Source organism: Carassius gibelio, chromosome A18, assembly GCF_023724105.1.
Source record: "Carassius gibelio isolate Cgi1373 ecotype wild population from Czech Republic chromosome A18, carGib1.2-hapl.c, whole genome shotgun sequence".
Lineage (NCBI taxonomy): Eukaryota > Metazoa > Chordata > Actinopteri > Cypriniformes > Cyprinidae > Carassius > Carassius gibelio.
The window spans coordinates 1,948,750-1,976,020 of NC_068388.1; the positions used below are offsets into that span (position 1 = coordinate 1,948,750).

Sequence of the window (27,271 nt, forward strand, 5' to 3'; positions counted from 1 at the left end):
GGAAGTGTCCTCTTCTAGTGTTGCTCTGTTGTGTTAGTGGCTTCTGGTTCATGTTTGGTGGCTCTGGATGCCTGAGCAGGGATGAGCTTACTGCCGCTCAGGATTTGTTGAGGTCAGAGGTGAGAGGTCAGGTCAGTGGAAGGGACTGACTCACAGATCCTCTCATAATGCTGCTTTAGCAGCTGCGCAGCCAAACTAGATCAAATTGTTGTTTTATAAACTAAAAGTTTAGAAAGGAACAATAAGCCTGTTTCTGTCACAGAAAAAAATGAAAAAGTGAATTGCATCTGAAAAAATCGCAGTTCTGAAAAAAAAGTCAGAATTGCAGAATAGTGAGATAAACTCAGAATTCAGACTGCAATTAACAGACACTTTTATACAAATTACTTCAATTGCAAGGTATGCATTTAATCTAATGCATTCAAATACTATATACATACTATTTTATTGCATGTATGCCTGTGGAATTGGTTCCCTATTTATATATATTATCAGATTCATATGGTATTTATACTCTACTCTGTGTTTGAAGTTTGACAGTGTTGATGGTAGTTGTTTGTTATTGGAATGGTAAATGAACCAATATTAGCACACAGACACACACACTGCATCCAATAACACCTGTCTGGGTCAAAGGTCACCAGAACTTTGTCCATAGTGCAGTTTAAGCAACATTTTAGAACTGTCAATCAACTATAGAATCAGAACATTATTACTGGGATAAAGCTTTGAATTCTGTAATGATGACTTCCTGTCAGTGATTACCTGTGTCTTACTTGATCTTTGCACCACAGCATTCAGGCCTGAGGCTGATTTTGTTATTATCATCTCATCATCCTGACATGAGATTCATACTGAGGTCTGTATGTTTAGCAGAGCTCCCATTGATTCCTGTTTACTGATTATTGACCCGAGGCTTCTTTAAGGGTTGGAGGGGACATGAGGGGACGATCCTAATGGCTCTGGGGGGTTTTATGGCTGTTAGCTTGAGAAGGTCAGAGCTGGAGCGCAGCGCCGATGTGAAGACCTCACCGAAGAGACATGTTAAACAAACATTAATGCCTTTCGGTCCTAAAACAGCCCTTTTATGATGAGCTGTGTTCGCTTTTACTGATTATTATCACTCAGAAAATCTTTTCAAAGGGATGGAGCCAACGTTATTGTAGTTAACTAAAACTAAAACCATTTGTAAAAGGGCTTCTTAATATATATATATATATATATATATATATATATATATATATATATATATATACATATATATATATATATACATATATATATATATATATATATATACATATATATATATATATATATATATATATATATATATATGTATATATATATATATATATATATATGTATATATATATGTATATATGTGTGTAAAACTTATTTTAATTTAGCAAAACATGTATTTTCTCATTTTCATTTAGTTTAACTTGATGTGCTGAAGTAACTAAAAGTGAAAAAACTGTAGACATAACAACAACATAAAAAGATACAACTTTATAAAAAAAGAAACAGAAAATAAAAATTAAACTATTAATGAAAGCTATAATAGTATCATTAATTTGCTCTTATTATCTTATGCATCTTTGCTTTTTTTTGCTGTTTTTTAACACCATGCCATTGTTGTATTATATATTTTATACATTTTGTTTTGTTTTAATTTGTAATAAATAAATGTATTACCTAAATATATATAAATATATATAAATTATTATATCATATTATAGGCCTACAATATATAAAATTATATAAAATTATGTCTAAAGTTCAAGGAAACACAGCTTAAGACTTTAAATTTCATCAAGGTTTTTTTTTTTTGTTAAAAAGTGTAGGAAGTCAATGACTAATCATTTTTATTTATTTATTATTAATCATTTTTTTGCCATAATCGAGCAGCTCTACTTTTAAATATCTCTAAACATAATGACTTTCTAATAGAGCACAAATGGATAGAAACACGTGAAGGTAAGAAGGAAAAGGGTTTTGTTTGGAGAGAAACACACTCACACACACACACAGAGAGAAGTGTTAGCAAAAGGTGTGTTATGCTAGCATGAGGTGTTTGCCGCTAGTATTTATCTAAAGCTTTTGGTTCAGTTTGACTCATTCATCTCTGCTGACGGCGTGAGTATAAGTGTGCTTCTGGATCTTCTTACAAGCAAACCTCTCTCTCTCGCTCCTTCTTCTTTTTATTTTATCCTATTTTGTTTCTCTCATACATCATTGGCATTTGAACATGATACAGTTTGCCATTAAAACAAGACATTATTCATTCACACCTCAAAATGTAGCTGCTAAGATCTTAGAGTCTAAAGAAGATGACTCTCATGTGACTATTTAGTTATCTTTCCGCAGGTTTATCCACCTTCACTCAGCAGCCGGCATCAATCACGGTTACTGAGGGATCAGTCGCTCGATTCACCTGTAAGATCCTGGCCACGCCCCCTCCAATCATCACCTGGGAGTTCAACAGAGTCACTTTACCACTGGCCACTGAGAGGTACAGCTCCGCCCACCTACTAGAAGAAGGAGGGGCTTAGTGTTAATTTATTAGGCTCATTTAATTTATTGTAATGTATATATAGTAAGTCTGTTCCACAGTTATTACAAAGTTCACTTTGATTTTTTATGCATTGCTCTGTACATAATAAACCTGTTTTATCGTATATTGTATTAAGTGAGTGTTTGCATGTCTCAATCCAGAATCACAGTGCTTCCCAGTGGCGTTTTACAAATTCAGGGAGTTGAACAGGCCGATGCTGGGAGTTACCGCTGTGTGGCGACTAACATCGCCAGTCGACGCAGGAGCTCCGAGGCCATGCTAACCGTGATGGCAGGTTAGATAAACACATAAAGAGTCGTTTTCATGCACAGTACTGTATTAAATATGCATCATTAGAATTCCCTCTCTTTTTGCTTCCCAACAGCTCCATCTCCCAGAGTTCCTCAAAGACCTCGTATCATCGCCGCTCCACAGAATCTGACCGTGACGCTTCACAGCACGGCTCTGCTGGAGTGCATGGCGACCGGAAACCCTCGTCCGCTGATCTCATGGAGCCGCGCCGACCATAAATCCATTGACGTTCACAAAACAAAGGTTCTCGGCAATGGAAACCTGCTCATATCTGACGTGAAACCCCAGCACGCCGGGATCTACTTTTGCCGTGCAACTACGCCAGGAACCAGAAACTACACGATTGCCGCCGCTAATATAACCGTTTTAGGTGGAGTAAAAAATCATTATACTGTAGGAAGCAAAGTGTTTCTGTGGGTCTCAATTTTTTTTTTAAATCATAGCAGACGGACTTAAATTAAAATTAATGGAGTTAAATATTGCATGCACTGCAATCTTCCTCAGCATTTCTGTTTTCAAGTACAAATGTGACCCAGGAGCACCAAACCAGTCTCTGGGGTATATTTGTAGCAATAGCCAAAAAAAAAAAAAAAAACATTGTATGGGTTAGAATTATCGATTTACTTTTATGCAAAAAATAATTTGGATATTAAGTAAAGATCATGTTCCATGAAGATATTTTGTAAATTTCCTACTTTAAATATATTAAAATGTAATTTTGATTAGTAATATGCATTGCTAAGAATTCATTTGGACAACTTTAAAGGCAATTTTCTCAATATTTAGATTCCAGATTTTCAAATAGTTGTATCTCAGCCAAATATTGTCCTCCTAATAAACCATACAACAATGGAAAGATTATTTATTCAGCTTCAGATGATGCATAAATCTTAATTTTGAAAAATGTACACTTAAGACTGGTTTTGTGCTCCAGAGTCACGGATGATTAGACATGATTAAATCAAGTTACTTTTACTTTTTGGTGCAAACTGACAAATGAAGTCTTGATTTCTGACACTGAACAAAATTAAATGAGTTGGCTTAAACCAAGAAAAAATATCTCTCAGTAAGGAATGAAAATTACTTTTCTGTTTGAATTAAGTTAGTTTACACATGGCATATTGACATATTTGTCCTTGTTTTAACCATAAACTACAGACTTCTAATCTTCCTTCATTTTGCATATCAAGTAATATTTTTTATTTAAAAATCTTTCGATATTTGCTCTGGAAAACAAAACAGAAAAACAGATAAAGAACGTTACTTTTTGCAGTGTGATCAGACGATACAGTAAAAATGATTTCCATATTCCAGTAAATGTGAGCAGAGCAAATCAAGCATTCATTTATTTTTCTTTTCTTTTTGTAAAATGAATGAAAAGTAAAAAAATTTTACAACTTTGAAGCATTGCTAATACAAGATATTTACAATTACTGAATATACCAATTTATTTGTACTTCTTAAAAAAGTCTTAAAGTCAAAATTTACCTTTATATGACTGCAATCAGATTTTGATTGCAAAAATGCATGCATTTAATGAAGGCATCCGTGCATGTATTTCTGTGCAGCGGCGCCGTCTCTCGTGGAGTGGCCTGAAAGCGTGACCCGACCGAGGGCCGGTACCGCCCGCTTCACATGTGTGGCCGAGGGATTTCCAACTCCTCAGATCACATGGCTGAAGAACGGTGAACCTGTTCACTCGAACGGACGCATCAAGATGTATAACAGGTACTGGATTGTGAAAGACTTCGAGAACGTGCATGGCCTGAACCAATAAATGTGTCTCTTGGAAGTCTTTTTTTATAGCTGCATCTGCTTTAATAGTTTAATGCACCTCAGATTCACAAACATCTTAATGTAAAGTTGTGCACTTTCTGACAGACATGCTGCTGCAGAGGTAGAGCCCATTGCATTTGTTTCTGTGTATATTTTAAGCACTACCTGATATCTGACGTTGATGTCGCTCGGGGCTCGTCTGCTGGAAACTCTGTCCTGCTGAAATATTCATCAGCTGGTTTCTTATGTGGAACAAGAGAGGGTTAATTATTCAGTGCTCTGCTAATGGTGTTTCAGCTGATTTTCTCTTTGATTTTCCTCTAATTTGTCTTCCTCTCTGGGTTTGTCATGGGATCCTGAAAGCAAAAGGAGGGGGAGTGATTTAGTGCTATTGACTTGCTCGTTTCCACCTCAACATACACATGTTAAACACGCTTGTTAAATATATGTATCTAGGTTTACTTTCAGTTCTTGCATCTATAAATATATATGTTACAAAACATATTTTTTATGTTATATTTCAATAAATGAATATATTATATGTGACAAAACTTGTCTTAAGTCGCTGGGGTATATTTGTAGCAATAGCCAAAAAATCTGTTATTTAGTCAATTTTCTACTGTAAATATATCAAAACTAAATTTTCGATTATTAATATGCATTGCTAAGAAATCATTTGGAAAGTTTTAAATGTGATTTTCTCAGTATTTAGATTTTTTTGCACCCTCAGATTTTCAAATGGTTGTATCTCGGCCAAATATTGTCCTCCTAACAAACCATACATCGATGGAAAAATTATTTATTCAGCTTTCAGATGATGCATAAATCTCAATTTCAGAAAATTGACACTTAAGACTGGTTTTGTGATCTGGGGTCACATATTAAATAAAGAAAATCAATCACATTTTCTCCTAAATTCTCATTACTGTAATGCATCCTGATGTTTTAGTTTTTAAGTAGTTCTTCTTATTGTTCACGGTGAGTCTCATTCTCTGTCATGTGATTTTTCAAAAGGCAGTTCAACAAATGCTACTGCTAAGATGTCTTTGTTTCTTCCTTTAGAGATTAAGGTGCAGTATTATTAACAGGTTTTGTGAGATTGTCAGTATATCAATGACTTGAGATTTTTTCATCATGAAAAACATTGTTTGTTTTCACAGTAAACTGGTGATTAACCAGATCATTCCTGAAGATGATGGCATATACCAGTGCCAGGCGGAGAACGAGCAGGGTTCAGTTCTGGCCATGGCTCGTCTGATCGTAGTGATGTCGGACAGCCGACCGAGCGCTCCCAGAAATGTCCATGCGGAGACCGTGTCCAGCTCAGCCATCTTACTGGCCTGGGAGAGACCCGTGTACAACTCAGACAAAGTCATCGCCTACTCTGTGCACTACATGAAGGCAGAAGGTGAGTGTCTCACATGTAAACGGAGAAATGTGGAGTGGACATTGGTGAAAATGCACAAGAACAGTTCACCCAAAAATGAAAATTTGCTGAAAATGAGCTCACTCTCAGGCCATCCGAGATGTAGGTGAGTTTGTTTCTTTATCAGATTTGGAGAAATGTAGCATTGCATCAGTGTCTCATCAATGGATGCTCTGCAGTGAATGGGTGCCGTCAGAATGAGAGTCTGATAAAAACATCACAATAATCCACAGCACTCCAGTCCATCAGTGAACATCTGGAGAAGACAAAAGATGAGACAAATTTAACTTCAACTGTTGCTTCCAGCTAATATATGAGTCTGTAAATCATAAAACCAGTAAAAAAAACATTGTGCCTGTATCAGGAGAGAAATCTGCACAGATCAAGCACCGTTTACAGGGCAAAACAGCTCTAAACAAACATTTTGATGTGAGAAGACAAGAGGAGATGGACTTTTTCACTGGAGCAAATGTTGTTATGGATCATAAACTTATATTTTAGTTTAAAGTTAAAAACTTGTTTCTTACAAACACGCTCTTCCAGATGTTAACTGATGGACTGGAGGGGTGTGGATTATTGTGATGTTTTTATCAGCTGTTTGGACTCTCATTCTGACGGCACCCATTCACTGGAGAGCAAGTGATGCAATGCTACATTTCTCTAAATCTGATGAAAAAACAAACTCATCTGCATCTCGGATGGCCTGAGGGAGAGTAAATCTTAAGTAAATTTTCATTCTTGCCAGACTTTTCCTTTAATTTAGACATTTTCATGACTCTGTGTGGTAAAGGCTCTGGCTCTGTTCATGACAGACGGTTGAGTAGTTGAGTACTTTTTGAGTAGTTTCTGTTGTTAAAAAAAATAAAAAGTCACTTCTAGAAAAAAGGCAAGGCTCATTGGTTTATTTCAACAAATTGCTTGCAATTTTGATATTCTTTTAGCTGTTGATAAAGACGTCCAAATAAAACACCTGCCTGCTTGCTAGAAGATAAGCAGGTGAAAACAATGACAAGTGTGAAACTTTATTAGGGATTTTGCCGGTTGCTCTTGGACTTCCAGAATTCCAGCTCATTTAATGGGAGAAGAATAACTGTAGAGAAAGAATACACACTGCATCTGCTCTGGAGGGCAAAAAGCATCGGAAGTGTTTGAAAGGGGTGCTAATTATCCCGAGTGTTGGAGTGTCTGAATCTAACTCTGAAGAGGCTTTGGGGGGTTTGTCCCTGTGCGTCAGAGTCAAAGTCTTCAGCGTGGCCTTTCAGAGCCGGAACAAGGCCTTTTCTGTTGACTGTGGAGTATCTTGTTTATTGGGTCAGATATTCAGTTGGGGACTCAATGCTGTATAGTGTTTCTTTTATTTGAGCGTCATAATGTGGGCTAATTAAAGTGTTTTCAGGTGCATTGGACTTGTGGGAAAACCAGCAGGTGGAATTTGCCTTTAGTTGCATTGATAAAGCAGTTAATTAAAAGAAGGCACGGATGTGTTGATTGAGTTGACATGTTTCTTTTTATACTGGAACTGCTTTATGAATTGCCACACATACAGTACTAGTAGACTTCATGCTTTTCGATTTATGAAGGATAAGGAGCATGCATTTGGGACAATGGAACTTTCCTCTGGACTGTAAAAATGAAAACAAAGTTTATTGGAATATGTTTTCCAAGAAAGTCTTTTAACATCAGAATTCATGTTTAATCCTTTACCTTTACCTTTATAATTACATGTGAAATTTACTAGGAATTTATGTATGAAAGTGGTTTCAAAGTAAATTCTGTACCATTTTTATTTTTTTATTTTAGGGAATTTAGTTTCTGTGCGTTATTAAATTGATTTTGTGCATGATACATTTGTGCATTAGACTGATGCTTTTATTCAAAGTGACTTACATTGCAGTCAAAGAATGCATTTTATCAGTTCATACTTTCTCTAGGAATCAAAGCAATGAACTTGGCATTGCAAAGTGTAGCAGTGTAGCTGAATTTGTCATGCTTTCCAAAGATTGTAAAACATTAAAGCCAATGAAATGGAAGTTGCTGGCAACTTTACTACCGACTTTTGATTTCATGAGGATTTTAAGGCTCGTTGTGTCCCAACAGGTCTAAATAACGAAGAGTACCAGATTGTTATCGGTAACGATACCACACGCTACATCATTGATGAGCTAGAGGCTGGACGGAACTACACTTTCTACATCGTAGCGTACATGCCCATGGGTGCCAGCCGCATGTCTGACCACGTCATACAGCGGACACTCGAGGACGGTGAGTAGAGGATGAGCATCTGATGTCCAATCGTTTTTGTGTTCTATTAAAGGAATAGTTCAACCAAAAATTTTAATTAAATAGTCTCTTCATCTGAACAGATTTTTTAGAAATGTAGCATTGCATTACTTGCTCACCAGTGGATCCTGTGCAGTGAATGGGTGCCGTCAGAATGAGAGTCCAAACAGCTGATAAAAACATGACAATAATCCACAAGTAATCCACACCAGTCCATCAGTTCACATCTTGAGAAGAGAAAAGCTGTGTGTTTGGACAAAAGAATTTTGAACTTAAATCTTGCTTTCTTCTCTTGTATCCATAATAACACTTCCTCCAGTGAAAAAGTGATCTCACCTGAATCATGAGAGAAATATGTACACATCAGATCAAGCACCATTTACTAGACAAAACCGTTCTAAACAAATAAGTTTTGATGTTAGAGGATAACAGTGGATGGACTTTTTCACTGGAGGAAGCGTTATTTTAAACTATGGACTCTTGCTGGAAACAACAGTTTAAAGTTAAAAACATCCTATTAGTTTCTTACAAACACGCAGCTTTTCTCTTCTCGAGACATTAACTGATGGACTGGAGTGGTGTGGATTACTTGTGATGTTTTTATCAGCTGTTTGGACTCTCATTCTGACGGCACCCATTCACTCCATTTTATTTATGATCAAGCTGAGTGAGATTCATCATCTGCCTTTAAAAAAAAGATGCAACTTTATATCGTTGTATGGATTATATAATTTTATTTTCCCCTGAGATCCACTCATAATGCTTGCTAGTCAAGGTATCTTACACCAAAACAATTGCTTATCAAGACCATTTTTGTTCTTTTACATGAGAATGAGGTCTGTTATGACTGATTTGTTGGTTTACTGCTGGGTCTGTGATATTCATAAGTACTATCTGTCATAAATTAAATGTTATTTCTGGTTTCTCTCTCTCTCTCTGGCTCAGTCCCCTTGCGTGCTCCTGAGTTGAGCCTCACCAGCCGCAGTCCGTCTGATATCCAGGTGTCGTGGCAGCCTCTGTCTCATAAGATGAGCCGCGGTCGTGTGTCTGGGTACCGCCTCTCGTACAGGACCAGCACAGACGGGGCAGTGACACAGCTGGAGCTCTCAGGACACAAAACCCATCACCTCCTGGAGGGTCTTCACCCGGACACCACGTACCTGCTCCGCATCTCTGCAGCGACCAGCGTGGGATGGGGAGAACCATCGGCCTGGACGTCCCACAGGACACCGAAGGCCTCCAGCACTAAAGGTGGAACATCTATCTATCTATCTATCTATCTATCTATCTATCTATCTATCTATCTATCTATCTATCTATCTATCTAATCCATGTTGGTGTTGATTATTTGGACAGTTTAGATGGGAATCTTCTGATGTCTGTATGTAAGTGCAAAACTGTAAAACCTGCAACTAGACATGTCCCGGTAATGCAATAAATATCACTGTAATTAATATGCACGATATTGTTATCGTGGGCACTTATGAATAATTATATATTACAAATTATTCATAATTTGGAATGCATTTTAAGAATAGTTTTCCCATCATCTGGTCAAAATGCACAACACAGCTGTATGCTGCCATGAATGAAAGCACATTCACTCTCTGACAGCAGATGGCGCTAAACTGCAGAAAAAAAACAGCCTTGATTCTGGAAACCCTGTAAATAAAGCAGCTGAGCTACTTTCTAAAACATTTTTAAATAGCCATTCAAATTTGTCGATTTGCAATGGTGTTTGTCACAGCCAAATACTAAAATATTTAGACTTTATAGGCTATTTATTTATTATAACTTTTTTTTTTTTTCATTTTAATCTTGACTACAACATGCCCTAGAGTTTTGATTCTTTCTTGTTAATTCCCACTTTGCATTAGGGCTTCGTTAGTTAACATTAGTTAATTCATTAGTTAACATAAACTGCCAATGAAAAATTCTTCTGAACATTTATTATTTATAAGTATTCCAATATTTAAGAACACGTTGTTAAAATCAAAAGTTGCAACAGATATTTAATAAGCTAATATAAACTAAGACTTGTATTTTTTTTAACAAAGATTAATAACTTCTGTAGAAAATGTAGCTATTGCTCACTGTGAGTGTTAATGGTTAACTAATGTGGTCTAATTGTAAAGTGATACCTGTTGGCCTTTGTAGTTCTTTTGCACTTTAATCTGTGTAAAACTTTTAACTTTCTATATTTTTCTGTATTGCTTTATTGTATTTGTTTTTTATATATATGTTGTTATAAAAAGGTTATTTAACCTGTTATACTGTATTATGACCCCTTTTTGAAACTAAATTTCAATACCGTGATAAAAGCACGAGCAATTTATCGCAACAGGAAAAATTTGATACCGGCATATCCCTAGCTGCAACACATGCTTTGAAAAGAACTCTTTCTCTTTGCGTTGGGCTGATAATCTTGTTAAGGCATTGCATTTGTTCCTGCATGACTTTTGACCCTTCTTCTCATCCACATTGGAAAGCTTTTAGTCATGGGTCATAAAGCGAGAGCCGCAGGCCTCTACAGATCTCCCAGTCCAACCGTAAGCCCCTGCTCACATATGAAACTCTGTCACCTGTGATCTACTGGAACCCACTCTGTTAAATTACTTCGGTTAAATCTAATGTCTTCAAAGATACACTGGAACCACAGGAAACTCTGCGGGAGTGTGTTTAATTAAACTGGGATTGATTTAACCCCGGCGGTGTTCCTGTGAGGTCCCGTCTCGTCTGGACTCGAGAGATTCATAGCAGCAGTTGTGGCCGATAAATCTTGAAGATTTGTTGTCTGGTGGAGTCTGCGCTTTGAAATGTTTAATGCTTGTTCTTCGTCTCAGGTCTGTTTAACCGTGAAGTCTAAGCGTACCACGTTTTGTTCTCTTAGAGGAGACATTCAATTCAACATGCATCCTCTTTACATAACTTTAATTTCCATGCACGAGAAGTTTAAAGATTGTCTGTGTATTTTCTCCCATAGTGCCCCTGGCACCAGAGCTGCAGCTGGAGTCTCTGAACTGCACGACTGTGGTGTTGCGTTGGCATCTCCCAGCGGGCAGCAGCGCTGGACTGCAGGGCTTCAAACTCTCCTACTATGAAGAGAGCGAACAAGAAGGAACGCTGACCCAGATTCCCCCTCACCAGCGCCAGCACACCATTGGAGGCCTGGGTGAGTGCTAGTGACTTGCCTAAATGGGGAATCTTAATTTGTTGTAGTGGAAGTTTGGGCATCTGATTGGTTAGAGCGGGATGTTAGCTTGTGTAAACACTGAACATGCCACTTTCAGTCCAGAATTCAACACCGAATGGAGCAGAATTAAGAACAAAAAATCTGAATTCTAAAAAAAATATATCAGTTTCTTCATTTGAATTGAGGACGTGAAATTGCAATTTAAATGTGAATATCGGAAAGTAATTCAAATAAATTTTAATTCAGGTGTGTGAAAGATTGCTGTAGATAGATGGATTGATTGATGGATAGATTTTGCAGAACCCTGACATCTTTGTACTTTTGATACACTTAAAAGTGCGAGATTCGTGCTGAAAAACAGCAAGATGTGATGCCGTACACTCAAAGACTCATCTGTTTTCATGTTGATTATTGATTGATTCTTTTCCATTTATTTCTGTTCTGTGCTTGATCCAGACTCTCTAAATGAAGAGGCCAGTAGTTCGCCAAGAACAAAAGCACTGAAGTGTTTTTCAGATATGGAGATTTGTGGCTGTCCTCCCTTAACTCCCAGTGACCCTCCCCCCTCTGACCTCTGACCCCTCCAGCCTGGGGCCTAAGTGCTGGTCAGTGCTGATCTTCCCATGAGCCTCTGGAGGAGGGCGTTGCACATTTGTGGTGTGCTCGTCCCCCTCTCGTGCCCCTAAAGGTCACTCTCTTTCAGGCCTGTAGTTCAGTGGTGGTCATGAATGCTGTCCCACAATGCTTTGCTTGACCAGTGGCCATCTGTGGCCGTAGAGAGGTCAGCCAGCTGATATTCAAATCAGACAGAACTGGACACAATATTTGCATACGCATTATATTAAATTGCTAATTGGAATTGGATCGAATGTAAATGGCCAAAGATCTCAATTGAAGTCATGAGCTCATACATTTCTCTATTAATTTATAGCTCTATGCTCTTACTGGATGACAATTAGTGACTCATTTGTGTCTGATTTTAGAAAGATAATCTGAGACAAATTATACTGAAATTAAACAAAACATAATATTTAATGTTTTCCATTACATATATCTAAACATTCTTAATTTGTTCATATTTTATTTGTGAAATGCAGATGTTAAGATGCAAAATGACCACAAAAAAAAATCTAATTTAAGTCAGTTTTGGTTTATATATCTGTCAATGGGGTGAGAAAAATAATCTTGTTTTACCTTTGGATTAAGTTTATTTTTTGACCCCACTGAAATTTTTTTTCTTTTTGTTTTAATCATAATTGTTTTTTTTTTTTCTGAAAACAAGTATCTTATGTAAATCCTGAGAACTAAAAATAACTTTAATGTGTAGTTGAACAAATGAAATATTACAGAGATCTCTAATGAATTATCCTCGCTATGATGCAATATTCATATGCCATATACAGAATTGTCAACTTGTTTGTTGTTTTTTTTTTTTTTTACAAAAAGAAAGGAGTTAAAAAATTAGCAGTTACTGTGGATGTAGTTTCATCAGAGAGATGTGAAGGAGCTGAACTCTATTCATCAGAGTTGTGGACACCTCTCAGGGAGAGTTTACAGTCTATCAGTCCAGGGGAGGTGAAGAGAGGAGCAGAGAGCGTTGGGAGAGAAAGCATTGGGAGGTTTATGGTGTGTTTTATGTCTGTAGGGGGACAGAATGTGGGACGAGCTTCACTTCAAAGATCCTCATACAAAGCTCTAGCACCCCCCACCAAACACACACACACACACACACACACACACACACAGTCTCACAACTGATGATGACCATTTCAAGCGAGTAAACCTGTAAACTTTCACATGATTCATGATGCAAGCTTCACATTTCTTCTTTTAAACGCTCAGGAACCCTGACCCCATAGACTTCCATTGTAAAACTGAGAAACTAAATTGTGGTAACATCATGTTACAGATGCTGTCCCCATTTGCCAGAAATTATAAAAATACATATTTCTACATATTTACATATTTTTGTACATATTTCTAATATTTTATTCATTGTGGTGAGGTAAGATATCTTGAATATTTCTAAGCTTTTGCAGATTAAAATAATAATAATAATGATATATATATATATATATATATATATAATAAATAATAATAAATAATAATAATTATTATTATTATTTGTATGTGTGTATATATATATATATATTATTATGATTTTTTTTTTTTTTTTATCAAGGTAGGATACAAATATTTGAGCTTAGCTTTGCCAGAAACTGTAAAAATATAGTTGTCTTTTTGTATAGACTTCAGAACTAAATCAAAAAGAAAACTCTACTTGTAGTGAGGTAATTATTTTGTATGTTCTGTCCTGCATGTGCGCTGCTTCCTGACCCTCTTGACAGGATTCGACTTGCCCAGATTCCATGTCAAGAGGTCAGAGGTCAGACGTCCCACTCTCTCAGTGTGTGGTTAATATCTCCAGGCTATTGTACCGTAGGGAGGCTGTTGTCCAGGGTGGATTTGGGGTTCTGGGTTCGAGGTGTTTGTCTGGAGTACGTGCTCTTTTGCATTGGATGTGTACTGAACCGAATGTCAGAGACTTACAGTAACAGGCGTCATCTTGATGCCTCCTGGTTTCAGATAGACTTCTGAGGCGCAATAACAACACATGTAGAGAGATCGGATGAATTCGGCTCTAAAGATTTACCATGCTTTTAAGATGGAAGATTATCATGCACATATTTAATCACTGAAGTGCTTATTTCTTAGCAGAATTGGAATAAAAAAATAGAAATTTATTTTAAAATTACAATTTTTTCAGCACATTTTGCCTGCTTTAGTTTGACTTTTTATTTATTTATTTTTTTACAATAGATAGATAGATAGACAGATAGTTTGTGGACTCATGCACGTCTGACTATCCATGCTATTTAAAGTGTGTTTTGTGTGTTGTTTCCCGTCCAAATATTTTCTTTATCTCTCTCTGAATGTTGATGGCCTGGAGAAAGAGGCCTGTCTTGTGTGCCTGACCTCTGACTCCAGATTCCTGAGGAGTTTTATCTGTGTGTGAACTTTGACCCCTGACCAGCTCCACGGAGCCTCTTAGAGTTGTGGATCTCAATGCCACACACACCTAACCGAACCGTCCAATCAGGACAGGACTACTGGGTTTGGCCCCGCCCCCTTAACCCCCACTCTATATCTCAGTGCCAGTGATGTCATCTGTGTGCATTGATCAGTCTGACTGATAGTGATCAGATTCACTATTCTCTAATTCTTCATCTGTCTGAGATCCACATCTAGGCCTTTAACCCTCAGTCTGATCAGAGTTTATCAATGCTTTTATGTAACAGTAATTGGAGCGTTTGACTACATTTTTTAGTTTACTATGCATTTAGTTTTCATGAAGTCATATTAACTCATGGCAGTGTTGTTTTTGATAAATAAAGCTGAAATATAAATATTAGATAAAAAACTTAAGCTTAAAAAACTCAAATTAAAATTTCTGAGCATTTAAAAAAATACTCAAATTAAATACTAAAACTGAAGTAAAAAAATTGTATTTGTATGTGTGTTTTGCGTGTGTGTGTGTGTGTGTGTGTGTGTTTATATATATATATATATATATATATAATATGAAGACAAAAATATATATCAAAACTGCCTAAAATAAAAGTCTTAGGTGAGGGTTATTATACTAAAGTAAAACTATAAACATAAAAAAAAAACTTTAATTAAAATATTATTATATTATAATTTCTCATTCTTGTTTAGCTTAACTTAAAATACTAACATATCTCAGGCTAAATTAACCAAAACTAATAAATAAACATTAATAAAATTATACACACTTTAAAAAAGTAATAAAAGCCATTACAAAACACAATAAAATGACAAAAACTTAAATTAAAGTGAAAACTGAAAATAAAATTACTTCTATTCAAAATATTAACAAAATCTGTGATAGCATTTCAATTCATTAAAAATAATACCGACTTATGGAACATTTGTACTTTTAATAATAGATTTTTCAAACTGTAGGACTGTTAATATGAATAGCACAAAAGTTTAAAAAAAATGAAATAGTGAAACGCTTTCCAGAATCACAAATGTAGTATATTAGTGTAAATGTAGATTTTGACCATTCTGTCTTGGTGTTGATCACATTCATGTCCGTGTTATTTGTCAGCTGCACAATCACAGACTCTCAGGATCGGTTAGTTGTAGGATCTGAAGCGCTGAACGTGTTCAGTCATGTCAGTCTCTCGTGTAGCGCCACCATGTGACCAAAGTCAGTACTACAGGACACAATGAAAAACTGCAGCAACTTTTTCAGTTTTTTAGTTCACACCTCGACTATTTACTCTAGAAACCGTGGCTGTTGCTGATATGTCACTGTAAAATCGATTAATATATATTTATAAATAAAATCATTATAAAAAAAAAAAAAAAAAAAAAAAAAAAATCGATTTTAAAATGTGCATATTAGCACGTTTATCAGGATGTTTAAGATAATGATTTGTTTTAAAATCTGTAGTTCATTCTTCTGTTAAATAATATTTCCTTGACTAAAAAATGGCCTATTTGGCATATCTATAAAATAATTTTTATATGCTGTCTATGTTACTTGGACAGTAACTTTTAGAGTTTTGTTATTCTAATTTTCCATAATGCTTCCTGTGAATTTCATTTGAATTTCTGATGAGCCCTGATGACCAGTTTCTGATCAGTTATCAATTTTTGTGTCAGTCCGAGGTCTCTTTATGATGCTTGAGGTCATGTGTTTGGTCACGTGGCTGACTTCTGTGTGTGTTTCCCATGGCCTTTGGGCCTCTGATTTGACCTCTGTGATCTGGTTGTGAATGGGATGCGGCTGCTGGTCAGCGGTAAGTCAGTGAGGGGGTGAAGCAGATGGATGACGGGTGGATGAACTGAACGGGGGATGGACACTCGTCTTTTGTGTTGACCAGCAGGAGGATAGAGCGCAAACTCACTGACCAACACTGACCAACACCTCCAGCTCTGGGCATCTGCTGATGATTAGACCCACATGCACACGTACTACACACGGCACCGCTATCTAATACACACACACATCAGCTGACCATATACATCTGCTGTTACACACACACACACACACACACACACACTATAAAACTATATTGCTGCCATGGAGGGGAGAGGAAAGTGTTTGTTTTTCAGTTGTAGCAAACATGATGCCATCATTTCATAAACTGTCAAGCTTCATAAGATATATATGTATGCATGTATGTATATGATATGCATGCATACACACACACACACACACACACACACATATATATATATATACTGTGTTGGGTGGATTGCATACAAATTGTAGTCTATCACTGATTCCAAAATTAAATGAAATAATTTGTAGTTAGTAACTGCAATCCATTACATAACAGATTTCAGGTAATATAATCTGACTACTTTTTGGATTACTTTTAGATATGTTTTGACCGAACTTGTTTATCACAGTGATTTAAATAGAACAATCTTGTAATACATTGGTATAAAAATACAACAAAAAAGAAAATGAATATTCCATTCATTGTTACATGCATTAAAAATTATTTTACATATAAGTTTCCCAAACTGGGGTTTGCGAATTTAATGAAAAGCTAATAATTAAATAAACAGTTTAAAATTAAAATAAACCTTGAAATTACAAAACAAATAAAACTTAATATGAAATATTATACCTGTTTACCGGCATGTCATGTGACCATGTGAAATAATAAATAACCATGTAATAAAAATATAACTAGATTACGAATCTTTTAAGATGTAATATGATCTAATTACAAGTAATGAATTTTTGGAACCTGATTACGTCATCAAGATTACATGCAGGTTTCTACACACACATACATATATTTACATACATATGAATATAATAAAGTTGATCTGTTCTTTATTCATTTTTTCTTGGTTGGACACATGCACATCATGAATTCATTTGTCACTGTATATGTGAACACCCATATGTTCCATTTGAAAACTACAGTAGAAACTCATTTTATACTAGCATTTTTCTTCTTTTCTCTCTTTAATACAGACCCCAGGAAGAAGTACCACATCAAACTCTTGGCCTACAGTTTGATGGGTGAAGGATACCAGGCAGACCAGACCATCAGCACACCAGGATGTGTTTGTGAGTCAAGCGACCGACAAGATTTCCATTTCAAATAAATGCTGTTCTTGAACTTTCTATTCATCTCTGAATCCTGAAATAGAAATAAAATACATCACAATTTCCATAAAAATATGAAGCAGCACAGCTGTTTCCAACATTGATAATAATCAGAAAAGTTTCTTAAGCAGCAAATCAGCACATTAGACTGATTTCTGAATATTATGTGACATTGAAGACTGGAGGAATGATGCTGAAAATACAGCTTTGATCATAGGAATAAATTACATTTTATAATATATTCACAAATAAAACATTTATTTTACATTGTAATAATATTTAGCTATTTTTACTCTATTTTTAATCAAATTATATTCAGCCTTGTTGAGCAGAAGCGACTTCTTTCAAAAACATTACCATTAAAGCACATTTTTATGTTTCTTTGCAGCGGTCCGAGATCGTCTGGTCCCGCCCCCTCCGCCGCCTCATCACGTTTACGCCCACAGTAACTCCTCCTCCTCTGTGTTCCTGCATTGGGCCCGACCCGCTTTCACCAGCGGACAGACGGTCAACTACACTGTGCGCTGTAATCCTGTGGGACTGCAGAACGCCTCGCTGGTGCTGTACCTGCAGACGTGAGTGTTACTGACACACACACACACACACACACACAGACTGTGATGCACGTCCTCTCATATGTGTGTGTGTTCCTGCAGTGCTGCCCAGAGTCTGATGGTCACTAATTTGGACCCAAACACCAATTATGAGTTTGCAGTTCGTCTTCATGTGGATCAGCTGTCCAGTCCCTGGAGTCCTGTGGTTTACCAGACCACACTACCTGAAGGTAAACACACACACACACACACACACACACATAAATATATAGACTTATGTATATACTGTAGAAAATAGAGAAAAAGGTGCTTCTGTCTCCATTCTCTAGTGAAGGCTTTGAGTGGTTTTGATTGACAGGTGTCTGTCTGTCTGTTTGTCTGTGTGTTCTCCGTTCAGCTCCCACTCGAGCTCCTGTAGGAGTGAAAGTCACTATGATTGAAGGAGACATGGCGCTGGTGTCCTGGAAACCACCTGACGAGCTCAGCACGGCTGTGACACGCTACACCATCCTGTACGCTTCACGCAGAGCATGGGCGGCTGGAGAGTGGCAGATCCTGCAGAGAGAAGGTGTGTGTGTGTGTGTCTGTGAGTGAGTGTGTGTGTGTGTGTGTGTGTGTGTGAGTGAGTGAGTGAGTGAGTGTGTGTGTGTGTGTGAGTGTGTGTGTGAGTGAGTGAGAGAGTCAGTGAGTGTGTGAGTGTGAGCAAGAGAGTGAGTGTGTGTGTGTGTGAGTGAGTGCCTGTGCGAGTGTGTGTGTGTGTGTGAGAGTGAGTGAGAGAGTCAGTGAGTGTGTGAGTGTGAGCAAGAGAGTGAGTGTGTGTGTGTGTGTGTGTGAGTGTGTGTGTGAGTGAGTGAGAGAGTCAGTGAGTGTGTGAGTGTGAGCAAGAGAGTGAGTGTGTGTGTGTGTGTGTGTGTGTGTGTGTGTGTGAGTGCCTGTGCGAGTGTGTGTGTGTGTGAGTGAGTGAGAGAGTCAGTGAGTGTGTGAGTGTGAGCAAGAGAGTGAGTGTGTGTGTGTGTGTGTGTGTGTGTGTGTCGGTTAGTAAGTGTGTGTGAGTGTGTGAGTGTGTGTGTGTGTGTGTGTGTGTGTGTGTGTGTGTGTGTGTGTGTGTGTGTGTGTGAGTGAGTGAGAGAGTCAGTGAGTGTGTAAGTGTGAGCAAGAGAGTGAGTGTGTGTGTGTGTGTGTGTGTGTGTGTCGGTTAGTAAGTGTGTGTGAGTGTGTGTGTGTGTGTGTGTGTGTGTGTGAGTGAGTGAGAGAGTCAGTGAGTGTGTGAGTGTGAGCAAGAGAGTGAGTGTGTGTGTGTGTGTGTGTGTCGGTTAGTAAGTGTGTGTGAGTGTGTGAGTGTGTGTGTGTGTGTGAGTGAGTGAGAGAGTCAGTGAGTGTGTAAGTGTGAGCAAGAGAGTGAGTGTGTGTGTGTGTGTGTGTGTGTGTGTCGGTTAGTGAGTGTGAGTGAGTGAGTGTGTGTGTGAGTGAGTGAGAGAGTCAGTGAGTGTGTAAGTGTGAGCAAGAGAGTGAGTGTGTGTGTGTGAGTGAGTGAGTGAGTGAGTGAGTGATTGAGTGTGTGAGTGAGTGAGTGTGTGAGTGTGTGTGTGTCAGGGTTATTACAAAAACTATAACCATTAAATATTTTTTTTCACTCGAAATAAAACAAACTCTAAATGAAACAAAAAAAATCCTAAACATATTTTCAGCTAGCTCCCAAATAACATTTCTATTTTTCATTTAGTTTAACTTGATTAACTAAAAATAACTAAAACTAAATAACCTTTTAGACATAAAAATAATATAAATATCAAACAAAAAAAAAACGGAGTAAAATTTGAAAACTATACTAGCATCTCGTTAATAAAAACACTGACTCTGACACACTTATCTGTGGCTGATTGTGGAGTACTTGCATGAATGTGTACTAAAGCTTTGAAACAATAGTATTGTGAAATTCGCTGTACAAATAAACTTGAATTGAATAGAAACTGAACATTTCACTAGGTGTTGAAACAGGTCTCTTGTGGACAGCTCAGTGTATATAAGCTCTAAATCCAGGGCAGTGACTGTAAATGATCAGAGGGTCTGCTGTTCATCTGTTTTCAGTTACACACACAGCCCTCCGGATCCTGAGCTCATTCCCAGCCTGCTTTTGGGTGGTACTGTAATGAAACTAGTCACTAAACCTTTGACACTCAACACCCTAAATCTGTTGGTCACAAATAATCACAGCGGTGATGACGGCGTGTTCTGTCTGTTTGTAGTAAAACTCTGATCCTGTGCTGTCACTTGAGGATTCAAGAGTTAAAATACTGGTTGGGCAAATCTCAAAAAACCTGTCATGAACATGCCTGTGTCATATTTCAGAACAAAATCAAAAGAAATGTATTAAAAATAATATTTTACATAAACAAAAACAAAAATTTTATAAAGTAATGCAAAAACATATAATTTTCAGAATGTATTCAATATTTATGCTTATTTATATTTTATAAATATTTATACAGTACATTAAAAGTAATGTTTTTGCTGAATTTAAAAAGTCATAATCAAATCAGAAGTGCCTATACTTTTTACTACGAAGAGACAGAAAACACACTCGTTTGAGGACTGTGGACCAAAAGTAAATGTTGCATTCAATTAAACGTTGCATTTGCAGAAATAAATAAATAAAAAGATACATTTTAAATATATGCTTCAATGGAATGTTTTTCCCGCTATAAATATTTGATGAAAAACTTAAAAAGCTTAAAAGAAAATTAAAATGTTGCCTTGGAAAATAATTTAAAAATAATTCAGGTTCTAAAAATGCTAAAATGAAAACTGAAATAAAAATAAATTAAACATTTAAATATAAAAAACTGATAACTAATAAAAATGGCAAAAATACACAAAATTACTAAAACTTAAAATTTTAATGGAAACTGATAATATAAAGATAAAAGCTGACTCAAAACACTAAAATAGAGTTTTCTTACTAAAATTAGCAAAACAAATAGGTTATGTATCAAATTTACAAATGCATTCACAAATGGATGTTTTTCCTGTTTTTAAGCATCTTGGTCTGAATCTAAATAATTTTAATGCAAAGTATACATCTATATCTTTCTATTTCTCTTTAAGATTCACACAGTAAATTACTGCAGATAAAAGTAATTTGCAAATCAGTTGAAACAGAATTTTCTGTAGTCCACAGCTGTTTCAAGTCTACGATGTGCATTATTATTTAATGTGGTTTTATTAACAAAGTTCGGGAGAAGCACGATCAGATAATCATCCAATTTGGTACAGGTGCATCTCGTTTAGCTAATCATCTTATAGCACGCACGTGTATATATATCCAGTCTTCCTACCTCCTGTCCCACGACAGTTTTTCGGCAACCCTCCTCCACCCCAACTCCTCACTTCTAATCTATTTATCCCAAATTAGGGATAGGGGGAGTTATTTGGGTTCGGGCTATGCTCCGGGCCCGGACCCCTCCCCCAGGACAGCACGCCAAAATATGCCTACTATTTGCCTTCAGATTAGATGTAAGGGTGAACTCGTGAATAGGTGTATATGTTCTTTTTGGTTAATGATGTTACCCTGGTTCTCAGGGAGCGTCACGATGGCCCTGCTGGAGAATCTTCAGTCCGGTCAGGTGTACCTGGTGAAGGTCTCAGCGTCCAATCAGATGGGAGACGGGCCGTTCTCACCTGCAGTAGAACTGAGCGTGCACGCAGACACACACACCTCTCAAACACACGGCACAGGTGAACAACGGCTCCTTTGTACTCATGAAGTGCCATCTTTAATTGCATTTAAATACATGATCTCATTTGCCATTGATTGATGTCATCTTAACACTTTTTTTGTGCTCCATCTGCAGTGTTTTCTGGTGGTTTCTATCACCTGGATCAGAGGTCAATGACGGGGATAGTGGTGGGGGTGTGTATCGCTTTAACCTGCATTATCATCTGCATCCTCATACTGGCCTGCAGGAGGAAAACCAGGTTAGAAATTCAGTTATGTCATTGAAATAGAGCTGAAATAAATAAAAGAAAAAAATACAAATCTTAAAAAATAATTTTTGTTTTTTTTTAAGTTGAAGTTACATTTACTGAAATAAAATAAAGCTTAATAGAAATATTATAAAGAGAAAGATTTTATTAGAAATATAAATGGAAATAATATTCAAAATAACAAAAAATTTACAAAGGCATTTTATAAATCAAAATATTAATGAATACTACCAGTTTTATAATTTATGCATAGTATGCATAGTATACATAAAAAAACTGCTGCAAGTATTTTTTATTATTGCATATTGTCAGATTATATATAATTACAAATGCATTCTCAAATCTCATTTAACTGATTGTTTCCATGATGATTCTGTTACTGACCTGCATTGTTTGTGACAGGAAATCTTCCAATAGCAAATCCATCAGACAAGCTGGAGAACAGACTCCGCCCACTTCTGTCCGTCTGGCCAATCAGAGTCAAGCTGAGAGTGTGGAGGTGATGATGCCCATGATGAGGGATCATTTCATCGACGCAAAGGTTTGTTTAAAATGACAAAAAGTACCTTGTGTGTGTGTGTTTGTTAAAAAAACAGATACATTATTTAAATTAAATAAAATGACATTTTTTTTTATTCATCCAATTTTTTCCTGTGTGAAAACAATATTGTGATGATTGTTTTTTTCCTGCTTTAGGGTGGAACAAATCTGATCATTAACAGCTATGGGCCAGTGAAGCCCACTGTTGAGAAGAAGAGAAGAAAGAGATGGAACTTCTTAAAGAGGGATAACAAGGTATGAAACCGTTACAGTTTTCAATTAGTTATTAAAGCATCATGACGTCTGACAGCATCAGCAAAAGAAATATAAAAAGGCATTAAGAAAACAGGGTGTGGGGGAAAAAAACACTGAAAACAATGCTTTTAATTTTGTACGATATTCTAAATGATACAATATAATATATTATGTTCATGTAACATTATCATAGTAACACTATTTATTATTTTATTATTTGAAATTAGTATAAATTAAAGGTAGTAAATACTGCCAGTATGTATAAATATGTGTTTTTTACTACTATGACGACTACTATGAGTAATACTAAAATTATTACTACTATGGTATATAAATAATAAATAAACTAAAATGGTATATAAATATTAAATATTAATGAATCATAAATATTTAAATAATTTCTTATTTTTAATAAGAGTATATTATAAAAAATAATGCCTTATTTTAACTTATTTATATAATTTATTTTATTTTTTATTTTTTTACAATACATAATGAGAATTGGGAGGAAATTAACTTAATTTTTCTTAATGTCACAATTTTTTTTTAAATAAAATTGGTATAAAATAAAATGGGATTCATTTTTGTTTGTTTGTTTGTTTTCTGCATTTTTAAGAAAACTAAAACAATTTATCGGTTCCATTGTGCTTCTGGGTTTAATATAGTAAATTTTTCAAGTATGTCTCTTTAGCTCAGAAACCCTTTCTTTCTGTGCTGTTTACTGGTGTTTTCTGCCTCTATCAGGATGTGAAGAGATTCTCCAGTCCTTCTTATCCGTATCTTCATGGCACCACCCTGCTGTGTTACACGGAAACCCCTCCTCAACACCCGCCGTCCTCTCTGCAGGGCCTGTTTGGGCCACCGGGGGGCGACAGCGAGGGCTCTCATTCCAGCGAGGGCAGCCACGAGACGGGTGACTCGGGACGCTACTCTCACGATGACATCGAGGCGAACAACCTCTCTCTGGGTGTCAGCAGTCGCCCGTCCTCCCTGCAGGGAGAGGAGAGCGAAGCGTCGGCCGAAACGCCAACCCACGAGGTTACAGAGAAAGAGCTGCATCACCACATGATCCCAATGATGCAAACAACACTTCAGGAACAGGAAATGATGGAGACACATCCTGTTTAGCAAAATAATAATGCGAATGCCCTCTGGCGCCCCCAGCTGCCTAAACAAACTACTGAGCAGTGCTGGATGACCCGAGACGTCCACATCGCCCTCTTTCTCGGTGAATGTATTTGTTTTTGTCCTTTTTTGTTGTTTTTTTATAAACGATTGTGTGTCTGATAGAAACTAGAATCTCACCCACCATGAATGTGTTAAAAAAAAAACGTCCAAAACGTGTGATGTGAATGTCACGCTTTCTGACGTAACCTCACAGAGAGACAACGGAAACCTCTGTTGACTTCCTAATCTACCTCAGTTTGTCTACTAAGTATTTAATATCCCCTTATACACTCGACAGCATTATTTTCACATTAGTTTGTGTGTTTTTGTATTTTTTCCCGTCCTGAGTCGGCGAGATGCAGTTTGTCATGATACTGCTGAGTCACAGCCAATCAGAACAAAGTGGTTGTTTAATATGCAGGACTTGGGACCAATTGGATGTCAGAGTGGGCGGAGCTACCCAGCTCATTACATTCTTGTCCTACCTCAGGCTCATAAACGTTAAATAACTTTCAGGTGAATGTTTTACTCTGTGATGTTTACGAATGATTTATTTGCGACTCCACTTCAGGTCACATTAGATTTCTCAGGTTCGTCGTATGAATGTGTGTACTTTTGCTCTTATAGTCCCTGTTTTATACTACCTCATTTACCTTTGAATTTTTAGCAGTAGTCGTGTCTGATTTTCTTTATCTCAGGGATCCTTTGAAAGCCATGTGTTTTGTACAGTGACATGGTGTGATGGACAGGGTTTTTTCCGGGCGGTTGACCCGTACTGAATGTATGTGTGTGACCTCTGTCGTGGAGATGGATTTCTTTTTCCGTAGTTTATTTCTTTTTTTGAGTACAAAGTAAACAAAAATGCTGGGTGCTTCTTAGTTGGTCAAAACTGATAGCTTTAAATAATGGCCTTATAATAACGTGTGAAGAGCTGCAGATACACGAGCAAGAGATTGATTTGATTGCAGTCCGAAATAATCATCAAATCTGAATGATCATGATACCTTTTTGCCTCCAAAGATATCTATTTTTCTCGACATACAGAATATGTACTACTGAGTACGCATTTGAGTTACTTTAGTGCTTTGAAATAGTTGATGCTATTTTAGATTTAGGATCATGAGTGTAGCACTTGTCTTTCAGATTAGTTTGGAGTTGTTTGTAGTTTCACGCAGCTCAATGTGCAAAGTGACACACCATCATCTGCAGAGCTGCTTGCTCTTTCAGTTCTTCTTTCTGGTTTGCTGGTCTTTGGGATGATAAGATGACAATGAGATTATCTGTGAATTAAACCAAAGATGTTACACCCAGAGACCAGCGAACGTCTGTTCGGTTCGGAAAAAAGAGCTGCTTTAAAGAACACCTGCGACCAAATGAGGTGGAGATGAAAAAACACGCAAATATTAAAAATCTCATGAATATCTTATTACATTTCACTCCAAAATCAACAGAAAAAAAAACAAGAAGTACAATTTTGCATAAAGAAAATCAAAACTTATTTTATTTTCATGAAAATTAAGCACATTTCAGCCCAAATTCTAATTTTTATTACATTATATAAAAATATTTTTCATATGATATCATAAATTAATTGCTTATTTGTTGTGATAAAAATAATTGTCATAATATAAAATATATTATATTTTATATCACATTATATTAAAATGTATTTGAATGTAAGTCATCATAAATTCATTGCTTAATTGTCATAAAAATATATTCTTGATGTAAATCATACATTTATTACTTATTCGACATTTTCATTATATAAAAAGTAAATATAATCTAAAATATATTTTTGATGTAAATAATCATAAATTAATACTTAATTGTCATGGTATAAAATAATTGTCATGATATAAAATATATTATATTTTGTAGATTTAAAATGAATTGTTTAATTGTCATGAAAATAATATTGGAACTGCAAAATATAACTTTAAAAAAAAAATTTGGAGTAAAATGTTCTTGATCGGCTTTATGAGAGTCACCTCTTTAAATCAAATGTCGCAGTGATCAGTTTCCCCCATTAGTATTTCAAGTTCAGCATGGATGTTACTGTACATGAGAATTATATACAGAGAGAGATTTTATATTATATTAATATTCCATGCAGCTGAAATTCTTCTCAATCAGGGGAAACTAATTGCTCGCTGTATTTTTAATCAGAGAGACACAATCAATTTTCAAGTTTTCTTTTTGAAGCAAGCAGCCTGAAACCAAAGACTGTGTTCGCTGTTGCACAGAGCATTAATGTGGATTCTTTTGCATGTGTTTTGTCATTTTTTCAAAGCTTTATTCCTGAGTGGATTTGATATCTGCTTACTGAAAAGGACATCAGGAAACCAAAAACAGTGTTACACGGTGGTGCTTTCAATCCTTTATGACTTTCAAGTGAACCAAAGATGATGGATTTTATGCATTTTGTTTCCCTTTAAAACTTTTCTCACTGGAGGAGAATTATTGTATTGTTTTTGTTTTTGTGGGGGATTAATAATTTACCCTGGATTTTATGAAAGTACTGACTAAATATGGTTTCCCTGAAGAAAACAGCCGAGAGCTGCTGGTCTTCGCTGGTTTTCCAGTCTGATTAAGATCATGCTAAAACGTCTCCAGACCAGCTTCGGCTTGTTTTCAGCAAGATTTGATGCTGGGATTTATGTTTTTGATATACATTTTAATATGCTTTAGTTTTTAGAAAAATATTGCTTGTTGTGTTAAATTGTTAACTTCACATTGGGGTTTTCGTTGTGTATGCAAGTGTGATTCCATGCAGTTTTGTCTGATTTCTTCAGCTTTATGTTGCACATTAGAAATGCAACGTCATAAAAAGTGTCAAATGTTTAGCATCTGCATGTGCTGATCGAACAGATGACCTCTATTCATGTTAGGTGAAAACTCACGTTTACCCACCCAATATATGTGATTTTACTCAGGAAATAATATCAGTCCAGATTCATCTTACTTTATTCACTGCTGATAGGAATTCTTGATTTTCATTTGAACTCAGATCTGGTATTCTTCTGTTGAAGTTTTTATTTTATTTTATTTTTTTATATATATA

At 36.3% G+C, this 27,271-nt stretch overlaps 1 protein-coding gene across 1 annotated transcript in view; it reads left to right on the top strand.

The window, feature by feature from the left end:
• The window catches only part of LOC127933876 (protogenin A), a 35,226-nt gene extending 9,689 nt beyond the window's left edge, over positions 1 to 25,537 (top strand). Inside the window, exons 3-19 of the mRNA XM_052530925.1 lie at positions 2,371 to 2,515; positions 2,719 to 2,852; positions 2,943 to 3,239; positions 4,438 to 4,597; positions 5,806 to 6,053; positions 8,169 to 8,333; positions 9,297 to 9,602; positions 11,335 to 11,523; positions 17,573 to 17,668; positions 18,096 to 18,282; positions 18,364 to 18,491; positions 18,659 to 18,829; positions 21,841 to 21,996; positions 22,113 to 22,236; positions 22,648 to 22,786; positions 22,942 to 23,040; positions 23,785 to 25,537. Of these exons, the coding sequence (XP_052386885.1) occupies positions 2,371 to 2,515; positions 2,719 to 2,852; positions 2,943 to 3,239; positions 4,438 to 4,597; positions 5,806 to 6,053; positions 8,169 to 8,333; positions 9,297 to 9,602; positions 11,335 to 11,523; positions 17,573 to 17,668; positions 18,096 to 18,282; positions 18,364 to 18,491; positions 18,659 to 18,829; positions 21,841 to 21,996; positions 22,113 to 22,236; positions 22,648 to 22,786; positions 22,942 to 23,040; positions 23,785 to 24,168 (3,128 nt within the window). The 3' untranslated portion in view covers positions 24,169 to 25,537. The remainder of the gene's footprint in view (positions 1 to 2,370; positions 2,516 to 2,718; positions 2,853 to 2,942; positions 3,240 to 4,437; positions 4,598 to 5,805; positions 6,054 to 8,168; positions 8,334 to 9,296; positions 9,603 to 11,334; positions 11,524 to 17,572; positions 17,669 to 18,095; positions 18,283 to 18,363; positions 18,492 to 18,658; positions 18,830 to 21,840; positions 21,997 to 22,112; positions 22,237 to 22,647; positions 22,787 to 22,941; positions 23,041 to 23,784) is intronic.
• The last annotated feature ends 1,734 nt before the right edge of the window (positions 25,538 to 27,271 follow it).